The sequence below is a fragment of the Phyllostomus discolor genome, chromosome 8 (assembly GCF_004126475.2).
Source record: "Phyllostomus discolor isolate MPI-MPIP mPhyDis1 chromosome 8, mPhyDis1.pri.v3, whole genome shotgun sequence".
NCBI lineage: Eukaryota > Metazoa > Chordata > Mammalia > Chiroptera > Phyllostomidae > Phyllostomus > Phyllostomus discolor.
In genome coordinates, this window is record NC_040910.2 from 48,644,815 (window position 1) to 48,664,021 (window position 19,207).

A 19,207-nucleotide genomic window follows, 5' to 3' on the forward strand; every position below is an offset into this window, starting at 1 on the left:
AGACCCTAGCCCACCACCTGAGAATGCCCCAGACTCACGCAAGCTCTGTGAGGCCCAGGCAGGCTTGGCACTCACTGCCACCGCTGAATCCTGTGACTGACCAGGGAACAGGGTGCAGGAGGACTAGACGTGTCCAAGAGGGCGGTCCAGGGTTCCCCCCAGCAGATCCCCTTAACTGTCTGAGCGCCAGGCCCGGAGTAGACACACCTCCACACCGCCCTTAGGACTGAGCCAGGAGGTGGTGGACTGAGTGACCAGGAGGACAGGAGAATGTCACAAAGATGGTTGTAAGAGAGAGAGTGGCCAGGAGGGTGACCAAGTGTGTGTGGGGGGAGGGGACAGGGTAGGTGGGTGTTAAGTTTCATTGTCCTGTGTTTGCTTACAAGAAAAGGAGGGAAATGGAAACAGAGCCAGAGAGGAAAAACGGAGAGACAGATATTGACAGAGAGATAGAGAGAGAGGGCCAGAAAGGCAGAGAGAGACAAAGGCAGAGAGAGTAATAGCAAGAGAAAGGGAGAGGAAAGAGGCAGACTGGGCAGAGAGACAGACAGAGAGAGCAGAGAGGGGGACAGAGAGACAGAGAGAGAGGTGCAGCTCTGACGTAAGAACAGGAGGGTTTTACCAGCTTGAGGTCAGGACACTGCGCTCCGCAGCAGAGCTCTCAAGGGTGCGGGGGTGGCCCTGGGGGGCCCCTGGCATGCTGTGCTGCCCCAGGCAGATCAGTGATCCCCTCTGGTCAGTAACCGATCCACAACAGCAGGGGCTGGAGTTGCAGAGGAAACCCGGGCCCCCCAGGAAAGATGATGAGGGGCCACGGCCCTCAGAAGGGAGCTCCCTCAGTGCTGCAGCCTCCCGAGCAGCCTCGAGTTAATGTTTCACCAGAACTGCCACCTGCTGCCCCCAAGAATCATTAGAGCATGACCCTCCCTCCGGGGGCTTTTTCTCAATGTGCTGGTGACCTTGACTTCTGCCTCCCGGACCACTCTTGTCACAGCAGGGTAAACCCAGCCCTGAGGGGGCTGCTCCAGGCCCAGGCATGGCCAAGGGGCAGGGAGCTTCCACGTCCCTGCTAGGGAAGCCTGGCAGTCCTGGTGGGGAGGGGAGTGGGCAGCAGGAAGAGTTCATTGACTGCCACTGTCTCCAGCCCCAGGCCAGCAGCTCTGAGGCTCGGTTTTCCCTCCTGTCCAATGGGAGGGGGAACAGTGGGGTCCAGCTCAGACCTGGAGAGCAGGACTGAACGCTGGGGAGGGGGCGTTTTGACTACCTGTTCTCTGCATGCTTCTGGGGCTTTCCTGCCTCTAAGCCTTTGCACAGGGCTGTCCCTGCCTCCTGGAAATCCTTCCCTGCTCATTCACTATCTGCCCCTAAAGACCTGAAGGAAGATCAGCCAGAATCCAGCATTTGCTGGCTGAAAACTCTCCCGTAGCACTCAGGTTATAACCCATACTCTTTCCTATGGACCATACACCCCTTGATTGTTTCCCAAACACCCCAAGTTCTTTTTACCTCAGGGCCTTTTCACTTTCTGTGCCTGATTCCTGGGGCAACCTCCTGGCTTTCCCCAGGGAGGCTCCTTCCCCGCTTTGAGGTCTTAGCTCAGTTATCGCCTCCACAGAGAAACTTCCCTGCCTGGGCAGCAAACCTGGACACACAGGCCACTGGGACCTGGCCCCAGTCCCAGCCTGTGACTGTGGTCTTCAGAACCATTGGAGACGTCATCTGACCCCCTGGCTGTTGTCCGAGGGCCCCATGAAGATGCAGAGATACAGACCCACTGAGCAAAACGGACACCACAGACACACGCCACTACCAGCCCGCCTTCCAGTGTCACCGGGAGCTGAGGGGAGGGTCCCACGGAGGGCCCCACCCCTTTTAAGGCTGAGACACACTCGAGGTCCCAGAACCGTTTCAGTCCCTTCCCAGAAAGCCATGCTTACTTCCCTCTCTGCTTGTTGTCTGACCTTTTTAAGGTACATTTTTATCCTTTTGCTTTTGAGTGTATTTGTCTTCAAGGATTTCATTGGTTTGCTGTGTTTTCACAGCTCTCATTGGCTACACTCAGGGGTTCTTGCAAAGTGAGAAAAATCTAGAACTGTTTACAAACGCAGTGGCCTTCTGGGGATACGTGTGAAATTAAACACTTTGCAGTTTAAAAAAAATTGTATGTATTGATTTTAGAGAAAGAGGAAGGGGGAGAGAGGGGAGGGACCAATTTGTTGTTCCATTTATTTATGCCTTCGCTGGTGGATTCTTATATGTGCCCTGACTGGGGATGGAACCTGAAACCTGGGCGTATTGGGACAACGCTCCCGATACCTGGCCGGGGGCTGAAATGAGACACTTTGTAAAGATGGTGTATATCCTGTGACTTTAAGCAAAGGATCATCACACTTTGCATTTGTACTCTTCTTTGACACTTTGGAGACATGTTAGTTTGAGTAACAAATTTTTCTAGGTACCTCTAAAAATTTTTGGCTTTCATTGAGCCCCTGGGGCCCTGGGGGGTCATACCCTATAACCTTTCCACCCTCGTTGCCTTCCCACTAGTACCCTACCCAACAACTTCCAGGCATCTCACTCTTCCTCAGATGCACCAGACACAGTCCTACCTCAGGACCTTTGCACAGGCTGTGCCTGTTACCTGGGCTGCTGTCCCCCTAGATAACTTCGTGGCTCCTCCCTCACCTCCTTCAAATCAAGACCTTTGCTGACCAATTTTTAAAAACATCAAACTATTTGCACTCATATCCCTACCTCTTATTTTGTTTTATTTTGTTCTTTTATAAACAAATACGAAATTTACTCATAACCTCTCTTCCAACATAGCTGTGTCCCACAGCATGAGACACACGTTAGGCACTTAATAAGTGTGCGTGAAATGGAGTTCTGAAGAGCTTCAGGCAATACTGGGGCGGGGCAGGGGGGGCGGCGCGGGGCGGGGGGAGGGTTGCAGCCCTTCCCTGCACATTCTCAAGTCTGTGTCTCTCCCTGCAGGCAGATCCCAGAACTGCAGCCCAGTAATGCCAGCCATGCTCCACACTCCCACAAGCCAAACAGCCCTGGGCCCCCGAGGCCACAGCAGTACCCTTAGCTGTGGCCAAGAGCAGGGAGGACTCTACTCTGGGGCTGGGGGAAGTCGGCCTCCAGTGCAAGGTCAAGGAGGTGGAACTCAAGCAGCTGGAGTGGGAGATGGGGGTGAGTTCTGAACTGGAAAGCCAGAACTAGGGTGGGGGATTGTCTCTGGTTGTGGGGAGGTGGGCACCAGCCCTACACTTGTGGAGCTAGAACTGGGCTTGCTGGTGGGGTTGCTCTGAATTTAAGGGGCTGTGTGTGTGTGGGGGGGGGAGGTTGTAGAGTCTGCCCCTGAACTAGGGGTGCTGAAATGGATGGTGCAGCTGGCCTGGGGGCTGTGGGAGAGGCTTAAGTGGTTGATGGAAGTTCCCACAGAACTAGGAGAGCCGTGGCTGGAGAGAAAAGCAATCCAAAGTCTGGAAGTTGAAGTCTCAGTCTCTCTCGTAACTTCTGGAAAGAAAATACCAGAAGGGACAGGGAGAGGATGATTAGGAACAAGGGTGGATGGCCTCAGCCCCAGTCCCCTCTCTGGATGCCTTCTTTCCCTGTGAGGACCTGGGGGATTTAGTACAGTGGGAAATGAGGTGCCATTGTTTGAAGCTCTTTGTCTGAAGCCCCTCCCAGGCATGGAGCCTGAGAGCCAGGCTGAGAGCGGGTAAATATTTCATGGGCCACCTCCCACAATTACTCCCTTCCCAGTCCCAGGCTGCCGGGCACGTCAGCTGCTTGCAGGTTCATTCACCAGTCTCTCCCTGCCCCATCCTGTCCACTCTGTCCTGAGTAGATCTTTTAAAAAAAGATTTTATTTATTTACTTTTAGAGAGAGAGGAAGGGAGGGAGAGAGAGAGAGGGAAAGAAACATCAATGTGAGAGAGATACACAGATACAATGGGACCAGGACTGCAACCCAGGCATGTGCCCTGACTGGGAATTGAACCAGCGAACTTCACTTTGCAGAACAATACCAATTGAGCCATGTCAGTCAGGGCAAGAGTTCAGCTCTTGTTGAATCACTATATTGTACACCGGAAACTAATATAATATTGTATATCAACTGTAACTTAAAATAAATTTTAGAAAAAAGAAGTTCAGTTCTTCGCCCTTGGAACCATCTTATAGGGCAGCAGAAGAAATTAGTCAGGTGCCAAGAACCTCTCCTGGGAGCCACAGATGCTCAGTGACCAGGAAGTGAGCCCTTGTCCTCCATGCCCATGGTCCTGGGTTCTGGCTAGCAGAAACGGGTTTTAAATGGAACCTCAAACTGCGTATGAGGCAGTCACAGCCTCTTACTTTCTCCGGTTAGGCTGCAGTTGCAGAAGTGGCAGCCTCAGAGTGGGCATGGGGGGTGCAGGGGTGGAGGTGCTTCAGCTGTTCTCATGAGCCCCCCACCTTGCTTCTGGGAGGAGCCACCCCTCTGGGGTGGGTGGCTGGCAGACCGGTGTGGCCTGAGGAAGAGGCCCAAATGCCAGGTGTGTGGCTGGGCAGAATGCACCCCTCCAGCTTTCTAGAAGCCCATCTTCTTCCTTACCTGTTCTCACCTGTAGGGGTGTCAGCGAAGCAGAGAAATTTACGTGGGGCTGCAGCAGCAGCACCAGAGCCAGCAGCAGGAGCGGCGGTAGCAGCTGGGAGCCCAGCAGTCCAGTTTGGGGAGGGTGAAGGCCAGGCTCTGCACGGGTGTCATGAGTGGCCAGGTGCATGGCCAGCTGGCTGCTTTATACACCTGCACAGGGGAGAGGCAGAGGTGGGGCCTCAGGACACGGGGCCTATGGGGGTGCTACATTTCTCAGGGGTGCCATACCAGGCCACCTTTACACTTGACCCCCACCTTGCCTAAAAATCCTACCTGAACCATGACCCCCAAGCCCTGAGATTCTGCCCATGCCTTCAGGACACTACTGCTCCTTCCAGTTCCCCTCCCCCAACAGCCCCCACCACTCTGTGGCCGCCTCCATAGCTGCCCTAAACCCATGCCATCACCCTCTCTGCCCCTCCTCCAACCAGGCTGCCTCTCTGGGTGCTTGCAGCCCCCTCTCCCCCTCCATGCCCTGTCCCTCCCTGTCCCTGACCCATGGGCTGAGAACATCTCTGTCTAGTTCTCTCTCACCCAGACTGGATCCCCCTGGGGATAAGCCCAGCATCTCACCAAATTCATACATGGCTGGAACCCCCAGAATTTCCTTTAAAAGAAAAGGCACCATGCATTCACCCATAGGGTTTTCTAGTGCCAAGGGACTTGTGGTGGCCGTTCTGGGCCAGGTTCCCAGACACTGGCTTCCGAAGTGCATTAGGGACACCTTCCATCTAAATCAGACTGGACACCACCCCACCAGGCATGGACAGATTCAGCAGCCACACTGGAAGCCCCTGACCTCTGGGAAGGGCTTGGGTTCCCATCTCAGACAGAGACCGTGGGTGCCAACGGTGTGGTTAGAAGTTTAGGGTCTCCTCCCAGTCCACAGTGTTCTAGATTCCACCCATCTCCCCACACCCATGTCCAAGATAGCTGTAGGAGCACAGGCAGACCAAGACCCCGGCTGGGGAGGGCTTTATTCATTAGACCAAGAGAGTCACATTGCACCTCCCCTGCTGTGACCCCACCAGGCCAGGTCCTAGACTCCTGGCCACTGCATGTTCTGTGGGCTGTCCCACGCCGCCGGTCCCAAGAGTGCATCTGTGGTGAGGGAAGCCCGGGTATAGTGGCCGCGCCAGGTGGCTTGGAGCATCTTGGCTGCTACCTGCTGCTGCCTCAGCCGGCGACGCACAATGAAGCCCCTCCAGGCAGACTGGATGATGATGGCTGCCTTATTCTGGCCAAGGAGCTGCCGCCGAGGGCTCTGGGGGATCAGCTGGGTGTCACGGCTGGCCTGTACTGCCCGCCGTGGCGTGCCCGCCTGGCCTGTACTGCCCTGGCCCATGCCCTGTACCACCCGTGTGGGCAGTGTTTGGCCACACATGTGGCACGTGCGAGGGCTGGAACCCACAAGCATCACTGCACTGGGCAGGCTCCCCAGCCGGGGACTCAGCGACTGGCAGAGGGTGCAGGCCTTTGGTTGGCAGGACTGGAAGCAGCGGTGGTTGGAGGTTGATCGGACCCTGTTGCCCACGCCAGCCCACGTGGCAGGGAGCAGCATTTGCTGGGCTCGCCTCCGTCGGGTGAAGTAGCCTCGCCAGGTGGCCTGGATGACTGTGGCAGCTCTGCAGAGCTGGGCCAAGTTCCGCCGTGTGCAGTGACCACGCCAGGCAGCCTGGATGATGACAGCCCACCGGTGCCACACCCTGATGGTACGGCGAACCAGGTAGCCACGTGCACATGCCTGTATAGTGATCACAGCTTGCACTATTATCTTCTCCACAGTCTGCACTGACGCTACCAGCTCGCCCAGCCGTCTTGGATCCACCACTGCCCCGCTGCCCATGGCGTCCCACGGCGCAGTGCACCCGGCTGGCGCCCAGGCTCCACGGCAAGCCTCAGCACTGTTCATGGGTCTGACCGCAACACTGGGGACAGCGGGCTTCCACGCTTGGCCACCAACCACGCCGGCATCCACGGGGCCCTGTAGTACAGTGGAAGTCAGGGGTGCCCTGTGACTGTCCACAGGAGCAATGATGCTGTGGAAATCCTGAGGTCCCTGTAGTGACTCCTGGTTACAAAGGGACCAATGGGAACCACCTGATGAAGATTCAAGAGATATCCCTCAAACCCTGTGGTGCAACCTAGGGACGGCCCTGTTGTGAGCCAGGTCACCAATACAGATAACAGGCTTTATGTCTGGCAGTGCGCCCATGGAGGTTTTGGGACCTTCCTGTGCGGGGCTGGAGGCATGCTCCCCAACCTGCTGGGAGGACCCAGTCTTGGCTACAGAACTGTCTAGCACTCTAGAGACAAAGCCTCCATTCATGGACCTGGAGGACTTTCCAGAGCCAAGGACCTCATGGTGGCTGCCCTGAGCCAGTTCCCAGACATTGGCCCCTGAAATGCACTAGGGACAGCTTCCACCTGGACCCACCGGATAGCATGCCACTGGCCTCAGATGGACACGGCAGCATATGTGCGGCTACACTGGTGGCCCCTGACCTCTGGTGACCTCCAGGAAGTGCTTGCGGTCCCCATCCCAGACACAGACCCCAGGTGCAAACTGGATGCCACAGAACTGCCCTGGCCCAGCTTGGGTGCCCCTGACATTCTAGCAGAAGTCACCCACTCCTGGGAGTGGCTCCAGGGCATGTGAGAAGCCAAGGGGCTCCAGGGGAAATGAGCAGCTGCGGGGCTGCAGGGGACTGTGGTGGTGGCCAACAGGCTCTTGGGGACAGTGGGAGTGGCCAAGGGGCTCTGGGGCATGATGTGAGTCACTGATACCTGGTGAACCAAGGGAGGCCCCGTGAGAAGTCACAAAGTGGGAACTAAGTCCCCCAACTGGTTGCTGACCTCTGCTACAGAGTTGGGATGACACAGCCAGCCTTGAGGTGCTTGGTAAAACTCGGGGGGCTGGGAAGGGACAGGGTCCTTGCCACTCATCATGACCTGGCTTGGCGGGGAGCCACCTCCTCCAATGGCAGCCTTGGGCCTTTGGGAACAATCTTGTCCTCTGCCAGGAATTCATGGCCATAGTTGACATCAGGTGCCTGGGGGCTCTCGGATATCCGTGGGGTTGCCTCAAGGACCATGGACTCCCTGTGGATCCAGACCCCTGGGACAGAGCCTCGTTCAGGTCTTCCAGTTTCATCCTGGCCTGGCCGTCTTTGGTCCCAACGGCCATTGTCCCAAGAGGTGGCTCAACTGTGAGGCTTTTTGCAGAACTGTGGGCACTCCTCTAGCTCTGCCACCAGCTTCTAAGGCATGGGGATGAGCTTGAGCCACACTAGTGGCATAGGACGCCTGAAAGGGAACTATAGACCCCTCCTCAGCCAGGGCTCCATGGTAAGGACAAGGGGTGAGTCCAGTGGGCGTGGACCCCTGGGGAAGGCTGTAGGCTACGCTTCCAGCTGTGAGGGGTAGACTAGCTACCGTAGCCATGGACCTCAGAACTAGGCCCTGACTCAGCTCCCCAGTCATAAGCACACTAGCCACCATAGAACTGGAAGAGACATGGTGGCCCATCCCACTTGCCACTGAACCTAGGAGCAGGCTTGGAGAGGTTAGCCTAGTGGAGGGTCTTACAAAGAGACACTGTTTCCTCCCACCAGCGCCAGGTGCTGTAATCAGTCTGGGAAGCATGCTGCTCACCACAGAACCTAGTCAGGTCCTGGCCATGCCACTGGCTGCGAAACCTGGAGGAAAGCTCTGGGTCACACCACTGATCACAGAGCCTGGAGAGAGGCTGTGGGACACAGCACTGGCCATGGGATCTGGGAGACAGCCCTTGCCCATGCCACCGGTCACAGAGTCCGGAGGGAGACTATGGCTCCTGCCTCTGACCACAGAACCTGGAGGAAGACCATGGCCCATGTCACTAATCGGGAGCTTGAGGGTAGGGTCTGAGCCACACAATTGACCGTGCAACCTAATGGAAGCTTGGGGGGCACACAACTGATCACAGGAAGGCTCCGGCCCACACCCCTGATCATAGACCCTGTGGGAGGGCTGGGGGCCATGCCACCAACCACAGTACCTAAGGTCATGGCTGTGGTCATCCTATTGGCTACAGAACCTGGCACCAGGAGACTGGCCATGCCTGTCACAGACTCCTGGCTGAAAGCATTTGCTTGTTGATGACTGGATGAGGTGGCTGTGGGCACAGGAGGACGCTGGTGGTCCATAGGTACTGGGAGATCAACACTGACCTGAGATACGCTGGGGCCCCCAGTGGCCGGGGAGAACTTAGGTGGCCTCAGACCAGTCCATTGGGCACTAGAGTCTGAGAGAAGTCAGGGTCCACCCCTGAGGCTCGTTTATGAACCCAAGGGGTACCTGTCACAGAGGCCCGGGATGCCATGGGAGCCATGACACTGCCCACCTGAGGTTGCCATGGGCCCGCAGCAGTTGCCACACTTCTCTGGCACATACTCCTTGTAATGGCAGGAGACACAGGACTCTGAGACACACTTGGGAAATTGCCATCAGCCAGGGTCCCCCAAGATATATTTGGGAGCCTGCCAGCAGCCACAGTGCCCTGAGATGTGCCTATAGCCAGGCCCCTGAATAGAAAGCCCTGAGACATTCTGGTTCCCTGGCCTAGACAAGAGTCCTCTCCACTGCCCACAGAATGCCTAGCAGAGGTTTGGGGGTGAAACAGTAACAGCAGAATGTTCTGTTGTGCTTGGACACCCCCTACCAACACCAAGTGGATGATGAAGCCCAGGGGACACCTCCCTGGGCCTAGGGGCCTGGAAGTTTGAGGTCACCTCATGATCCATCAGATGATCTGGACATGGATCTGCTCCAGTGACCAGAGACAGCTGGCTCAGCCCCTGGCCCGTGCTGCCAGCCCTAGATGGATGTGGTATATTTGAGGTGACTTCAGTCAGAAAGGACGAATTGCACAGACAAGGGCCACTGCATTCACTCTTGATGATGATAGATCTGAATCCACCTCAGGGGCCCAGACTGGCCAGAAACGATACCCTGTGTTTGACTCTTCTCCTGCCCAGGGATGGCAGTGTGGGTGGGCTTTAACCAGCTTCCTGGGGAGGCTTCCAACAGCCTGGTTTCTCCCTGACTCTTGGATGCCCCATGATGACCAGGAACCATGGAGCCAGGCAGAGGGGCTGGGGTTCTGTCACAGGCCTTAAGGGTCTGTGGTTGGGTTAGGGGCACATTGCTCACTGCGGTGGCCCTCAGCAGATCTGAAGTCACCTTGTGGATCATCTCACTACTGCCCAACAAAGGCCCGTTTATGATTTAGGGACTGAGTCCTCTGCGTGGTCTCTTCAGAGACCACGAATGGCTGTTGCAGACTTTTGGCTGCTAATAGCCAATACACCCCAGGGGTCCCCCAGGTGACTCCAGAGGGTTGAGAGCAACGAGCAGGACCCCCATAGGCAGTGGCACACTGGTGAGAAGGGATGGCCCTCCTACCACCTGTAGAGCTGGCAAGCTTGTCTGGGGCTACCCTGTCCTCCCGCAATGACACCAACAGATGTGGGGCCACCCTGCTGGCCACATGTGGCTTGTGGGAGCTTGGGGCCATGCCACCAGCCACCAATGACCAGCTGGTGTTTGGGATCGTGCCACTGGCAATGAGCAGCTGCCACAGCTGGTGGGGCAGCTGCAGGGGGAGTGACGCAGGCAAATTGGGGCCTGCATCACTTGCCCTGGGCTTGAGATAGGATGCCAGTTTGCCAGCTCCTGGGTGCAAGCATTCCCTGGGGAGCCCCATCTCCCATGACAGAGTGGGGTCCAAACCAGCGATCAGGGGAAATTAAAGAATGGTGGTGATCACCTTACTGACCAAGGAGGTGCCCACCAAGACCATGGACAAGCAGGGTGACCCCCAAACCAGGGCCCCATCCCCCATTTCCTCCAACAGCCCAGCTGGCCAGCCTGTGACAAAGCCTTCCCAGGCCCCACCCAGGGGAACCCTGACCTTGCTGGTCTGTGGTCTCACACAGCCCAGGGTGGGCGCCCACGCAGCTGACGGGGTCCCCCTGTAGGTCACCTCCACTGGGGCCGGTGTCACCATCATCCCACTTTCCAATGTTTTCGAGGCAGCCTTAGGAAGGATGAGTCCACTCCTCAGGGCCGCCTGAGACAAGGACTGGCTCAGGATGGCACCCAGCTCACCCTGACACAGGGCCTGGTTCAGGGTGGCCCACTCCTCTTCCGTCAGGGCCTTGCTGAGCATATCCCCCAGTTTGCCCTGCATGGCCTTAGTGAGTTCTGCCCGCAGCTCACCCCGGGACAGGGCACGGGACAGTGTAGCGCCCAGCTCGCCCCAGGACAGCGCCTTCACCAGTGCTGTGCCCAGCATGCCTTGGGGCAGGACCTTGGCCATCATGGTGCCCAGGACCTCCTTGGACAGGGCCTGGTTCAGTGCTGCCCTCACTTCCCCCTGGGAGAGAGCTTTTGCCAGCAGATCACGGAGGTCATCCTGAGAGCCCAGCACAGCGGCCAGCTCAGCACACAGTGAGGCAAGCTGGGAGGCCACCAGCTCCTCCTGACAGGGTACAGCTGGGCTGGTGGTTGATGGCTGGGCCCAGGCAGTCCCGCTGTCACCACAGGATTCAACATTGCATGTGAGATGTCCACTGGATGCCAGCAGAGGCACCAGCATGCTCTGGGTCTCAGAGGCCTCCTGGTGTGGGCCCTGGGGGGCTTTACCCTGGGCATAGCCATGGGCTGGGAGCTGGGTCAGTCTGTCCTCTGGCTTGGCTCGGAACAAAGTGCCAAGAGGGCCAGCCTGTTGGCAGGGCCGGGCAGAAGCTTTGAACCCAGCCAGGGGTGGCTGGGACTGAGTCTTGCCTTCTTCAGTGGCCTGATGGGCAGTGTAGGGGCACTTGGCTGTTTCTGGGACCAGCGGTGCTTGGGACTGGGCCTTGGTCTGCCTGGTTGGCAGATCTGCTTGAGACTGGACCTTTATCACTCCTGTGGTCAGATACGTCCGGGACTGCGTCTTGGTTGGACACGTGCCCTGATGGGCCAGGGTCCGGGCCTTACTTAGCTTGGCAGGTAGATGTGCCTGGGGTGGGGGCTTGGACATACAGGTGCCCAGATTTGCCTGGGGCAGGGCTACAGACAGCTTGGCAAACAGATGTCCACGGGACGAGGCTGGGGTTGAACAGGTGGCCATCTGTGCCTGGGGCAGGGCCTTAGCTGGACGGGTGCCCAGCTGTGCCTGGGGTAGAACCACATTCATTTCTACAGGCGTGTACACCTTGGACTGAACCTTCACAACATCTTTCTTCAGCTGTGCCTGCGATGAGACCTTGCTCCTGTCCTTGGCCACACTGGTGTTAGACATGGTTGCTGTTTTCACCTGTTTCTGGTAGAAGGCCTTCATTTTCTCACCTTCCAAAGAAGGCCTAGCCAGAGCCTTGGGAGCCCCAGCCCCCAAATGTGGTGGGGGGCAGTATTTCACCTTTCCCTCAGTCAAGTGTGAATGGGATGAGACTTTGACCATGCCAGCTGTCTGCCTCCCAGTCACCACAGCCTTGGCCTTTGGTCTATTCAGACATGTATGCGATGAAGTGTTGGGAATCCCAGCTTCCACAACTGCTGGAGGTGAAGCCTTCAGATTTCCAGCTGCAGAAGGGGTCTGGCACAGCGTCCTGAGGATGGTGGCCATTGAACGTAACTGGGCTGGCGTCTTGGTGATCATGGCTGCCAGACGTGTCTGGGGAGGGATCTTGGTCATCGAGGCCCCTGGGAGTGTCTGAGATGGGGTTTGGGCCATTGTAGCTACTGGACATGTCTGCAGTGGAGTCTTGGCCATTGTGGCTGATGGGCACGTCTGGGGCCGGGTCTTGGTTATCATGGGTACCTGGCATGTCTGGGGTGGGGTCTTGGGCATCACAGGGACCTGGCATGTCTGGGGCTGGGTCTTGGCCACCATGGGCACTGGGCATGTCTGAGCTGGAGGCTTGATCATTGAAGTCAACAGGCATATCTGGGGTGAGATTTTGGCCAACATGGCAGCTGGTTGTGTCTGGGATGCAGTGTTGGTCATCGAGGCTGTTGGTCGCATCTGAGCTGGAGTCTTGGTCTTTGGAGCCACCAAGCACGGCTCAGGTGGGGTCTTTGTTATCATTATTGAGGGTACCGGGCATGGCTGGGCTGAGTTCTTGTTCAAGATTGCTGCCAGGCATGACTGGAGCGGGGTCTTGACCACTGGAGTTGCTTGGTCTACCTGGGGTGGGGTCTTGGTTATTGTTACTGTGGGTGCTGGGCAAGGATGGGGTAGGGTTTTGTTCATCATGGATGCCAAACACGACTGGAGTGGGGTCTTGGTCATCACGGATGCTTGGCCTGTCTGGGGTGGGGCTTTGAGGACCTCTGCTTCCACAGGGCCTTGGGTCTGGGTCTTGAGGGGTCTGTGAAGTTCCTGGGCACACCTTCCACATGGTGGTGGCCCCAGGGCTCCTCCCTTGTTGGCTCTGGTAATCACTTGCTTGGTTCTCATTGTGTCACCTTCTGTGTGGATAAGACTGGTACTTCTGATAGTTCTTGCTGGCAGATGCGGGTGGTTCTTTGCATCTGGACTCGCTGGACATGGAAGTCTCATGGAGACAGTCTGTTGTGGCTGGAAAGTGACGTTTGGGCCTCCAGTGGCACACGGAGCCTGCACGCCAGGCTGTGGAATGCCTGGAGGCTGCCCCAGGGTCAGCTGGTGGGTGCAGGCAGCTGAGACGGGAGCAGAAGGAGCCTGGGTCTCCCTACTCACCATGACAGGTGGGGCAGGGAGGAGCTTGCCCTCTTCTGCAGGCTGGAACCGCACCTGCTGGGGGGGATGGTAAGGGATATCTCCCTCGTCCGTGCTCATTTTTTTCTCCACTTCCTTGCCAGACCGGAGGAGGCGCCTGGTATGCAAGCGTCGCCAGGCCTCCTGGATGGCTTTAGCTGCCAACATCTGGGAAGTCAGCTTCTGCCGGAGCCGGTGGCCCCTCCAATTGGCTTGGATGAGGGTGGCTGCATGAGACTGCATCAGGTCCATCTCATCCACCAGGACGTTCTTGAAGGCCTGGCTCTCGACCACGGCCCGGAGGCGTGGAATGCGGCGAGGCACCATCTTATCCTTATCTGGCTGTTGCAGGGGGGTCTCCCTGGATGCAGGCTGCTCACACTGAGGTTGTGAACACAGCGTCCCCGCTTTGTCTTGAAAATTGGGGGTGGGCTGGGGCTGGGAGGAGCTCTGTCCACTGGGTAACAACTGTAACTGTGTTGCTTGCTGCATTGTCTTGGTTCCTAGGCTGATCAACTCTGCCTGTGGAGGGTGGCAGGGAGGTGGTCAGAGAGTGGAGTCATGCAGACAAGAGGGGTCCTGGCTGGAGCAAGTGCTCATCCTAGGACCTAGACCTTGTTCCTGGCACCTTGCAATCTTTCTCCCATTCATTACATGCCCTCTCTGTCTTGGCCTCTTGGCCACCTAATCTGGAACATATTATGAGTACAGCACTGATCATACTGTTTGTGTGGGTGCGTTATTGTTATTTGCCTCTCCTAATTGACTATAAATTTCTAGAGGGCAAGAAACAGGTCTGAGTCACTTATTTTACCTCGTCTCAGTCATAGGGTGTGGCTCTAGGCTGTGAATGGGTGGGTATTGGGTGAGTGACTAACTTGACTAATAAATGAATGGGTGAATTGAAAGTTGGATGGATAGCCCTGGCTGGTGTGGTTCAGTGGATTGACTGCTGGCCTGCGAACCAAAAGGCTGCTGGTTTGATTCCCAGTCAGGGTACATGCCTGGGTTGCTGGCCAGGTCCCCAGTTGGGGGTGTGCGAGAGGCAACTGATTCATGTATCTCTCACACATCAATGTTTCTTTCCCTCTTTCTTTCTCCCTTCCCCTCTAAAATAAATTTTTAAAATATCTTTTAAAAAGTAAGTTGGATGGATAGATGGATGCATGACTAAATACTGGTAAGGTACATCAGTGGATGAACCCTTAGTTGGAGGGATGGATGGAAGGTTCAGTGAAAGAATGGATGAGTAAATGAAGTTGATAGATTTATGAACAGATCAATAAATAAAGAAATGAACTCATGGATGGATGAAAGGGTAGATGGATGAATGAGTGGGTAGGTAGGTAGGAGGAATGGATGAATGGATGAATGGATGGAATAATGATACATGGATGGATGGGTAGATGAGTACATGAATGGATGGATGAGTAGATTGGTGAATGGATGGATAGATGGACAGGTGAATGGATGGATGGATGGATGGATAAATGAATGTGTGAGTGATTGGAAGGATGGGTAGAGGGAGTGAGGAATAAATGAATGAATGGATACATGGATGGGTGAATGGACAGATGAAATCTGAGTAGATAAATAGGTGTGTGAGTGGAGTGAGCTGAAGGAATTGGTGAAGAGACCATTGGTGGACCGATGAATGGATCAGTGAATAGATGGTGGATGACTGACAGATAAATGGCAGATGGAAGGATGGGTAGAAGGAAGAATGAGGAGATGACTGTAGTTTTCAGAAGTACTTTACTGCAGAGAGAGTTGGGATGTTGTCAAGCAACCCTGATGCATAACTTGGAGCCTATGTTTGGCCAAAGTTCCCCCCTTCTGACTGGACCAGCTAGACCCTTGTCCAGCATCTTCATACCTTGAGGGGTCATAGAGTTGGAGGAGGAGCAGGAAAAGAAGGTGCAATCTCCGAAGCCAGCTTGTAAGAGTAACCAGCCTTCAGCCCTTCATCCGATGCAATGTACAACACTCCCTGGGCTGGCTCTGTCCTCAAAACCAACATAAGAAGAGACATTAAAAGCAGCCCTGGCTGGTGTGGCTCAGTGGATTGAGTGTTGGTCTGTGAACCAAAGGGTCACAGGTTCGATTCCCAGTCAGGGCACATACCTGGGTTGTGGGCCAGTCCCCAATATAGGGCATGTGAGAAGCAACCACAAATCGATGTTTCTCTCCCTCTCTTTCTCCCTCCCTTCACCTCTGTCTAAAAATGAATAAATAAAATCTTTTTTAAAAAGGCAAAAAATCTAAAATCTCAAGAAAACAAAAAATCTTTTAAGCCCACAAAGATGAATATACAAGAAAGTTGATTCCAGTGATATTTTGTGCATAAAAACAAAACAACTGGAAATAACCAAAAAGGTGATTGACAGGGGTTCCGTTACAAATGCATAAAGAAGGTTGTTCTAGAATTTCATCACTGTATTGTTTAGAAGAGAAAAAACTGAAAACAGCCCTGGCTGGGTGGCTCAGTTGGTTGGAGCATTGTCCCATAAACCAAAAGATTGCAGGTTTGATCCCTGGTCAGGGCACACACCTATGGGTTCAATTCCCTCTTGGGGCGTTTATGGGAGGCAGCCAATTGGTGTTTCTCACATCGCTGTTTCTCTTTCTCTCTCTCTCTTCCCCTCCCTCTAAAAAAACCCAATAAACAAATCCTTGGGTGAGGATTAAGAATTATTTTCAAACTGAAAACAACTCAAATGCTTATCAACAGGAGGTTCTTAAATTCATCAATAGAACACTTGTACAGGAGCATGCTAGCCAGCCATCAGAAATGGTGTCTAGTCCCAAAAGAACAGCTAAAATTAAAAATATGGACCACTTGGGGAAATAGTTTCTTGAAGGCAACTCAATCCATGCTGACAAATATACTAAAGAGGTTTAAGTGTTTATACCCATCCCCAACCAGAAACCATACAAATGCCCATCAACAGAAAAATGAATATATCAACTATATATTAACAATATATCAGTATAAATAAATATCAATAGGAATGTTGATTTATTTGTAAATCAATGTATACCATTCAACACAGCAAGGAGAATGAGCTCAGCAATATACACATATCTCAGATACATTATTTTAAGTGAAAGATAAAAAAGGACAAATTGCCCTGGCTGGCGTAGCTCAGTGGATTGAGCGCGGGCTGGGAACCAAAGTGTCCCAGGTTCGATTCCCAGCCAGGGTACATGCCTGGGTTGCAGGCTATAACCCCCCGCAACCGTACATTGATGTTTCTCTCTCTCTCTCTATCTCCCTCCCTTCCCTCTCTAAAAAAAATAAATAAATAAAATATTTTTTTAAAAAAAGGACAAATTGGTTATTCCAAGTATAGGAAATTAAAAAGGGAACAGAGGAAGTGAAGTTCTGCTGTTAGAAGACAGGCTATGAGTGGCTGGGAAGGGTCATGAGGAGGCTTTAGGGGCAGTCACATGAGTTTCTGTGGATTGTGAAAATGCAAACTCATAGGTAAGATGCAGATATCCTAAAGAAACATGACCAGGTATCAACAGAATATTATAGCCAAATAGGATTTATTGCAAAGATATAAGAATGGTTCCATATCTCTAAATCCCCAAGGTAATTCATTACATCTAGAAGTTAAAAGACAGCCTATTGATTTTTCAAAAAGTACCTAAAAGGTGTTTTATAAAATGCAATGGCTATTTTTTAAACTTTTTATTTATTGATTTTAGAGACAGAGGAAGGAAGAGGGAAAGAGAAACATCGGTTTCCCCACTTATTTATATATTCATTCGTTGATTTTTGTACGTGCCCTGACCAGGGACTGAACCCACAACCTTGGCATATCAGAACAATGCTCTAAACAACTGAGCTAGCCAGCCAGAGTCTGCAATGGCTATTTCTAATAATAAAAACTTATAAAAATAAATAGAATAGTATATAAATACGATAAGGCTAACCACAAAACCACAACAAATGCCACTTTCAGTGGTGAAATCCTAGTCATTTCTATTAAAGGAAAGAACAAGATGCACAGTTGGCCACCCTCACTGCAGGCATCACTCTTGGTGGTTAGAGCAAGTGAGATGACAAGGACTAGAAGGATTAGTGTAAACATTTCAATAGGAGAGCTAGCTGGTGTAGGGATAGTCTACTTAGAAGAACCAAGATATTCTAATTTTAAAATATATATTTACATAAACATATATGATGGGGGGGACCCAAAAAGCCTGTAATTTACTTGTAAAAAACTGTATTTATTCTTACATGTTTAAACTTCAGTCACATTCAAAGTACTCTCTATCTGATACAATACACCTATCAAGACATTTTTTTCCACTGCTCGGAACAGTTTTTGAACTCAACAATTTTGATGCCTTTTAGTGCTTCTGTTGTTTTTGTTTCACCTCAAACATTTCCCTTTTAGGGCTTTCTCATCCCGGGTAACAAAAAAGAAAAGGTTGCTCAGGACGAGATTGGGTGAATAGGGAGGGTGGGGCACAAGGGTCATGTCGTTTTGGGTCAAAAACTGCTGAACGTTCAGCATGGTGTGGGCAGGTGCACTCATAAATCACCCATCATGAAATGGGCAAACACGCTGAAAGAGTCTTCAAAACAAATTCACTGAAGCCAAGTGCAGCCTCTCACAACAATGCCAGCTGGCACACTGTTACAGATGGGGTCTATAACACTCACCTACTGGGGGAAGTCTGTACCACAAGGGGCCCACCTCCAGAAGATAATTCCGAGGGTTTTTTGAGTCTCCCCTCATATATCTATATATTCTATATTTAAATATGTTATTATTAATATTTTGATTTTTAAATATAGCTTATATATTTATATAAATCTGTGTCTATATATTTTTATCTCCTGTCTTTCCTAGGCATGTAACCCCATACAATACCAACAGCATTTCTGTATTTGACAAAAAAATCAGCTGGAAATGAAAATGGGGGAAAATACCATTCATAATAATGTGAAAAATTATACAATTCATAGAAACAAATTTTACACAAAAACCAAAGGAGTTATATGAAGGTCCAGAAAGGAGATGAAAGCCATCTGAAAGACAGACCACAAGGTTAGGAAGAAAGAAGTCATGTAAATTAGTATTATACAATGTCACATTCACAGAGGGCAGTTCATATTCAATTAGAACCCCAACAGGGAGTGTTCTGAAAATGGAAGGAATGTTTTCAATGTTCAAATGAAAGAATAAATGAGACCAGCAAAGATCATGGATGAGAAGACTAGTAAAGAGGACCTTGACTTGCCAGACATGTAAGTATGCTGGAAAGCCATCATGATCACAGTATGGTACCCACCCAGAACTAGACAATCTATTGAGACAGAACGGTGAAACCAAAATTGATCCCAGTGTAGCAATGGTACATTGTATTTTAATTCAGGAGATAAAAATCATAGTATGAGGTACAAGCAAATGGTACAAGGCAATTCACCTGGAAGAACAGAACTTGGACCCCTATCTCATAACATAGTCCAAAAACAAAATCCAGATGAATTTAAAAATTATGAGAACATTGTCCTTGCTGGTGGTTCAATTGGCTGGGGCATCGTCCCATACACCAAAAGCTTGTGGGTTCAATTACTGATCGTGGCACATACTGAGGTTGTAGATTTGATCCCCTTCAGGGCATGTACATCAATTTCTCTCACATTGATCTCCTCTCTCTCTCCCACCCCTTCCCTCAAATCAATGGATATATCATCAGGGGAAGATTTTTTAAATTATGACAACATTTATTAGAATGTGTGTATTTATTAGAATGTGTAACATATAAATTAGGGAGCTCTC

General features: G+C 52.5%; 1 protein-coding gene across 1 annotated transcript; it reads right to left on the reverse strand.

Moving 5' to 3' along the window:
• Positions 1–5,493: 5,493 nt before the first annotated feature.
• On the reverse strand, positions 5,494–13,953 carry IQCN (IQ motif containing N). The gene is made up of 2 exons (XM_036032598.1): positions 10,596–13,953; positions 5,494–6,626 (listed from the first exon to the last, which is right to left on the reverse strand). Exons 1-2 carry the CDS (start codon positions 13,896–13,898, stop codon positions 5,682–5,684), a joined length of 4,248 nt encoding a protein of 1,415 aa, XP_035888491.1. The 5' UTR covers positions 13,899–13,953; the 3' UTR covers positions 5,494–5,681.
• Positions 13,954–19,207: the final 5,254 nt, after the last annotated feature.